Source organism: Cicer arietinum, chromosome 7 (genome assembly GCF_000331145.2).
Source record: "Cicer arietinum cultivar CDC Frontier isolate Library 1 chromosome 7, Cicar.CDCFrontier_v2.0, whole genome shotgun sequence".
In the NCBI taxonomy this organism is placed as follows: domain Eukaryota; kingdom Viridiplantae; phylum Streptophyta; class Magnoliopsida; order Fabales; family Fabaceae; genus Cicer; species Cicer arietinum.
Window position 1 is genome coordinate 14,564,966 of NC_021166.2, and position 6,467 is coordinate 14,571,432.

Consider the following 6,467-nt stretch of genomic DNA (forward strand, 5'->3'; position numbering starts at 1 on the left):
AGGAGGAGAAAAGATGTAGGGAGAATGAAAAAATTTAAACCTTAAGACATGTTAGTGCAGTAGAATCAATAATAAGATAAAATAAAAAAAATATTTGTCCTTAATGTATTTTGAGACGAGACGGGTAACTCGTAGGATGACCCGAACTCGGTCCTTTTTTTTTTATCTTGTCCCTGTCGTGTCTTTCTTTTTTGTCATTGTTTTTTAGATCGGATCAGACTCAACTCGTTTCTTATAGATTAAGTCGGATTCCAATACAAACTGAGTCTTGTACACCACTATTTAGTCTTATTCAGATTTACGAAACAAATAGGTAAATTTTGAGTTATATATTTTTTTTTTCAATGTTCAATAGTAGTGATTAGTAAATTAATGTTGTTAATACTTTTATTTGTTTTTGACATAAAAAAATTATATTTGTTCAAACTCAAATAGTACATCGATCGAGAACATAATACAAATTTTTTAAAATTTTAAAAGGATAAATTTGCGAATAAGTTCAAATTATCTTATCAAAATACCATACCTCCATATCAAAGTCATTGATTAAAGTGACACTAAAGTCATTGATTAAATTTGTTCGTATTTAATCAAAGTGAGTAAATGTAAACAAAATGAACATCACCAACGAGACAGAAAAACCAAATGTACTCTTAGTTGGTGAGATAACAGAATAATACAAAGAAAATATTAATTTATGTTAAAATCACTTATTTAAGTAAAATGATAGAGAAAAAGAACGTACATGAGATGTAAAATATTGATTTATGTTAAAATCACCTATTTGTAAAAATCACTTATTTGTTTACTTATCCACCTCAATTGTCAAGTCAATTTTATTTATCTATAAAACAATAATATTATATAATTTGAGGTTGAATTTTATGAAAAATAAAAACATTTCTATAAAATTTGAACTTGAATTTTTATAAAAGCAATTATTGTTTCACAAAATTACTTATTTATGTTAAAGTCACTTATTTATGTAAAATCACTTATTTGTTAACTTATCCACCTCAATTGTCAAGTCAATCTTATTTATCTATAAAACAATAATATTATATAATTTGAGGTTGAATTTTATGAAAAATAAAAACATTTCTATAAAATTTGAACTTGAATTTTTATAAAAGTAATTATTGTTTCGCAAAATTAGAGTTTCAAGAACAAAATAATATTTCTGTAAGTACACTGTTTTTGACAATTACTAGTGTATTTGTTTTTCTCAAAAATACTCTTTCCTTTTATAATATATTAAGACGAGAATATAGTAAATAGTATATTAAAATAATAATTAATATTGTATTAAATTTTAAAAATAATAAATAGATAAAACAATATTTAGTTAAAAGTAATAATTAGACTAAAATACACTTTTTTATTGTTCTTTTATGATCATTTACACTATTAATTCAATTAATAATTATTTTTTTAACAATATTTGTTAACTTTTTTTATAATATCTTTAATTATTTATGATCTTATTCTATTATTTATTTACAACTAATATAATTCTGAAAAATATTTTTGACAATAAAACTATTAATATTTAAAAATTCTTTTTTGTTGAAGATGGTAAAAGTTTTTCGTTAGCATGTCCTTGCAATGAAATATAGCGTCAAATGATTATTTTAACGTTAATTTTATGTCAATTTTTGTTTATGTTTTCAACATAAATCATTTTCGAACTGGAGTAACCAAATTCAATTTTGCATTAGACTCACTTTTCTGTTTGCACTCAGCGCTTACGCAATCGGGGTTCGGAATTATTTGAATCCTTATCAATTTCAATTCAGTAAAAGAAGCACCTATGTTAAACAGTGAATAAAACTAAATGAATAACAAATATTTGAATTTTATAAAACTGTACTATTTACTATTTCTTTAGATTCAAAATAATTGACATATTAATTTGATTTATTTACGTTAATTAAAAAATATATAAATAAAATTAAAAGAATAATATTTTTATTAAATTATAATATTGGCATATTTACCTTTATGATAAAAAATATAAAGTAAAATATATTAGTTAAAAGTAGTGCAAATAATATCAATTAAGATATTATATGTATACATATATCTAATATATTATTCATTGTAAGTTTTTGGAAAATTATTTTAGAAATTAAGTCAAGAAAGTGGCACAATAAATTTTATACTATCTATATATAAAAATCAATCTCTATCAATTAATTATATGATACAACTAAAATAATAATTAATATATTTTAAAAATTTCAATTATTTTAAAATAATATATTTATAAATAAATCAATTATTATAAAACAAAAGAAGTATTATTATATAATAAAAACAATGAAAAAGAAAAATTAACATTTACAATTAGTTAATTTTTGTATGCTAAAACTACCATCTAGAATTTGTGACACTACACTACCGTTATAACAACATAAACAAAAAAACAATGGGGTAACAAACTCACAGTGAGTAAAATACTACTGCAGCAAAAACAGGACAACAAATGGTAGTAGTGGTGTCTCTAGACCACGACCTGTCACCAGCCTGGAAAGCCATCATCATTCCCCTTATTTCCTCGTTTCTTCAAGAACAATCGTATACTAATACTAATACGCTTTTCTTTAAATAAAAAAAAGTAAATAATTTAATTACCGACGTGTCAAGAAAACTGTTGTGATGTTATTACTATAAATACAGAGCGCACGCAGTTTCGCTGTTTTCCAACTAATAAAAGCTACAAATAGCTTCAACACACACAAAAGGCGCGACTTAGAACCAAATTTGACTCCTTCACTAAATTTCCAAATTTCAAAGAAAATAATTATTCATGGGTAATTGTGCTTCCTTCGATTCTACGCAGCAGGAAGATACAGCAAAGGTTGTTATACACGACGGTACGATGCAAGAATTCTCCTACCCGGTTAAGGTTTCTTATCTTTTACAATTATACCCATCGTGTTTCATTTGCGATTCTGACGAATTGCAATTCGACGACGTCGTTTTACCCATGCCAGAAGATGAGGTCTTGAGTCTCGGTCAACTTTATTTTGCTTTGCCGTTGACTCGCTTGAAACGCCCTTTACAGGCGGTGGAGATTGCTGCGTTGGCCGTGAAAGCTAACTCCGCGCTTAATAGGACTGGTACCGTCGGAGACAAATGTGGGTTTCGTCGGAAACAGATTGTCATGTTTTCGGGAGAAGGGAAAGGTAAGCCTTGCCGGAGAGTGGTGCCGGAAACTGGAAATAATGTTGCTGTTAGTATTGTAAGGTCGAGAAGTGGAAGACGGAGTAATTTTGGCGGTGGTAGGGGGAAGTTTATGGCGGCGTTGAGTGCTATACCGGAGTAGGGATAGTTTCGGAATAAAATATGTCCGTTGGTAATTAATTTCTGTTGTATATATTCTCCAAAAAAAAAATATTATTTAATTTTTAACATGGTAAAGATCTTTGTGTTCTTTAACGAGTAAAAGGGATTTAGCTGAGTCAGAACCACTGTTTTTTATTTATTTATTTTTCGTTCCATTTTATCGATATTTTGCAGTGCAATGCATAGTAAGTGAATGTTTTGGTTTCACGGAGAATCGATATAATTTTAAAAAAACTAAAAAGTATATTTTAAATAAAATTATATTGAGTAAAATTTTACTGTAAACATATTACATCAGACAAAAGGGATACATACACATTATTTAATTAAAACTCAATATTTTAATTTTTTTTTAAGTTATGGTTGTTGCTAAGTGGATTTACGTTATGAAACTATGAGTTTTTTTTATTAAATAAATTTAATTAAGATCTTTTTGGTTTTATAAATTGTAGAATTAATTTTGATTATTCTCTGATATTTTTAACTAAAAAATTGAAATTTGACATTTTTTAAATGTCGTGTCATGCAAATTTGTGATGTAAAATCTTCTATATTTATTAATTATTTATATGTTATTAATTAAATTATAAAAATAAATTATTTTAAAGTTAAAACTTAAATTTTTAGAGAGTTTTATTTCAATTTTACAAGTATTAATCTTTCTACTTTATTCTGTCATAGGTCATACCGTTTAAAATATATCATATTACAATATTTTAATAAAAAAGTATGAGAAATAAATCAAAGATGTCAAATTTAAAAATAGGGAGACTAATTGTGCAAATTGATGAAAATAAAAGGATAAAAAGATGCAACTAAACCTATTAACTATTGATCCTTAAATTATTTTACATTAACAGAATATCTCCATTAACCTAATTAAATCAAGAGGTATTTTATTTGTTTTATATATAAAAAAATAAAACATTTATTATAATATATTAAAAGAGACGATCAAATGCTACTACGATACATTATCAAAAATTATTGCATTTCATTCAAATATTGTCATGTCAAAATAAAAAAGTTGATGTGGCTTATCTAATAGACATTATTCAACCCTCCTTATTATTCTACTAGTAATTTATTTTAACACACATTTTACTATTATTATTTCAATGTATTATATTATGTAGAACTATTTACCTATCATAAGTTACAAATTACAATATAATCAATATTAGTTACTCATCTCTCATTGCTCTTCCAGAAAACTGTTGTGATGTTATTACTATAAATACAGAGCGCACGCAGTTTCGCTGTTTTCCAACTAATAAAAGCTACAAATAGCTTCAACACACACAAAAGGCGCGACTTAGAACCAAATTTGACTCCTTCACTAAATTTCCAAATTTCAAAGAAAATAATTATTCATGGGTAATTGTGCTTCCTTCGATTCTACGCAGCAGGAAGATACAGCAAAGGTTGTTATACACGACGGTACGATGCAAGAATTCTCCTACCCGGTTAAGGTTTCTTATCTTTTACAATTATACCCATCGTGTTTCATTTGCGATTCTGACGAATTGCAATTCGACGACGTCGTTTTACCCATGCCAGAAGATGAGGTCTTGAGTCTCGGTCAACTTTATTTTGCTTTGCCGTTGACTCGCTTGAAAAGCCCTTTACAGGCGGTGGAGATTGCTGCGTTGGCCGTGAAAGCTAACTCCGCGCTTAATAGGACTGGTACCGTCGGAGACAAATGTGGGTTTCGTCGGAAACAGATTGTCATGTTTTCGGGAGAAGGGAAAGGTAAGCCTTGCCGGAGAGTGGTGCCGGAAACTGGAAATAATGTTGCTGTTAGTATTGTAAGGTCGAGAAGTGGAAGACGGAGTAATTTTGGCGGTGGTAGGGGGAAGTTTATGGCGGCGTTGAGTGCTATACCGGAGTAGGGATAGTTTCGGAATAAAATATGTCCGTTGGTAATTAATTTCTGTTGTATATATTCTCCAAAAAAAAAATATTATTTAATTTTTAACATGGTAAAGATCTTTGTGTTCTTTAACGAGTAAAAGGGATTTAGCTGAGTCAGAACCACTGTTTTTTATTTATTTATTTTTCGTTCCATTTTATCGATATTTTGCAGTGCAATGCATAGTAAGTGAATGTTTTGGTTTCACGGAGAATCGATATAATTTTACAAAAACTAAAAAGTATATTTTAAATAAAATTATATTGAGTAAAATTTTACTGTAAACATATTACATCAGACAAAAGGGATACATACACATTATTTAATTAAAACTCAATATTTTAATTTTTTTTTAAGTTATGGTTGTTGCTAAGTGGATTTACGTTATGAAACTATGAGTTTTTTTTATTAAATAAATTTAATTAAGATCTTTTTGGTTTTATAAATTGTAGAATTAATTTTGATTATTCTCTGATATTTTTAACTAAAAAATTGAAATTTGACATTTTTTAAATGTCGTGTCATGCAAATTTGTGATGTAAAATCTTCTATATTTATTAATTATTTATATGTTATTAATTAAATTATAAAAATAAATTATTTTAAAGTTAAAACTTAAATTTTTAGAGAGTTTTATTTCAATTTTACAAGTATTAATCTTTCTACTTTATTCTGTCATAGGTCATACCGTTTAAAATATATCATATTACAATATTTTAATAAAAAAGTATGAGAAATAAATCAAAGATGTCAAATTTAAAAATAGGGAGACTAATTGTGCAAATTGATGAAAATAAAAGGATAAAAAGATGCAACTAAACCTATTAACTATTGATCCTTAAATTATTTTACATTAACAGAATATCTCCATTAACCTAATTAAATCAAGAGGTATTTTATTTGTTTTATATATAAAAAAATAAAACATTTATTATAATATATTAAAAGAGACGATCAAATGCTACTACGATACATTATCAAAAATTATTGCATTTCATTCAAATATTGTCATGTCAAAATAAAAAAGTTGATGTGGCTTATCTAATAGACATTATTCAACCCTCCTTATTATTCTACTAGTAATTTATTTTAACACACATTTTACTATTATTATTTCAATGTATTATATTATGTAGAACTATTTACCTATCATAAGTTACAAATTACAATATAATCAATATTATTTAATCATCTCTCATTGCTCTTC

At 26.4% G+C, this 6,467-nt stretch overlaps 2 protein-coding genes across 2 annotated transcripts; both read left to right on the forward strand.

Moving 5' to 3' along the window:
* The first annotated feature begins 2,692 nt into the window (after nt 1-2,692).
* On the forward strand, nt 2,693-3,463 carry LOC101502801 (uncharacterized). The gene has a single exon (XM_004509164.4). It carries the CDS (start codon nt 2,810-2,812, stop codon nt 3,326-3,328), a length of 519 nt encoding a protein of 172 aa, XP_004509221.1. The 5' UTR covers nt 2,693-2,809; the 3' UTR covers nt 3,329-3,463.
* Nucleotides 3,464-4,603: 1,140 nt separating this feature from the next.
* LOC101503121 (uncharacterized) lies at nt 4,604-5,375 on the forward strand. Its single transcript, XM_004509165.4, has one exon. It carries the CDS (start codon nt 4,722-4,724, stop codon nt 5,238-5,240), a length of 519 nt encoding a protein of 172 aa, XP_004509222.1. The 5' UTR covers nt 4,604-4,721; the 3' UTR covers nt 5,241-5,375.
* The last annotated feature ends 1,092 nt before the right edge of the window (nt 5,376-6,467 follow it).

What these genes read in the sequence shown, in the direction of transcription:
- LOC101502801 (XM_004509164.4), top strand. Translation starts at nt 2,810, where the DNA reads ATGGGTAATTGTGCTTCCTTCGATTCTACGCAGCAGGAAGATACAGCA.
- LOC101503121 (XM_004509165.4), top strand. Translation starts at nt 4,722, where the DNA reads ATGGGTAATTGTGCTTCCTTCGATTCTACGCAGCAGGAAGATACAGCA.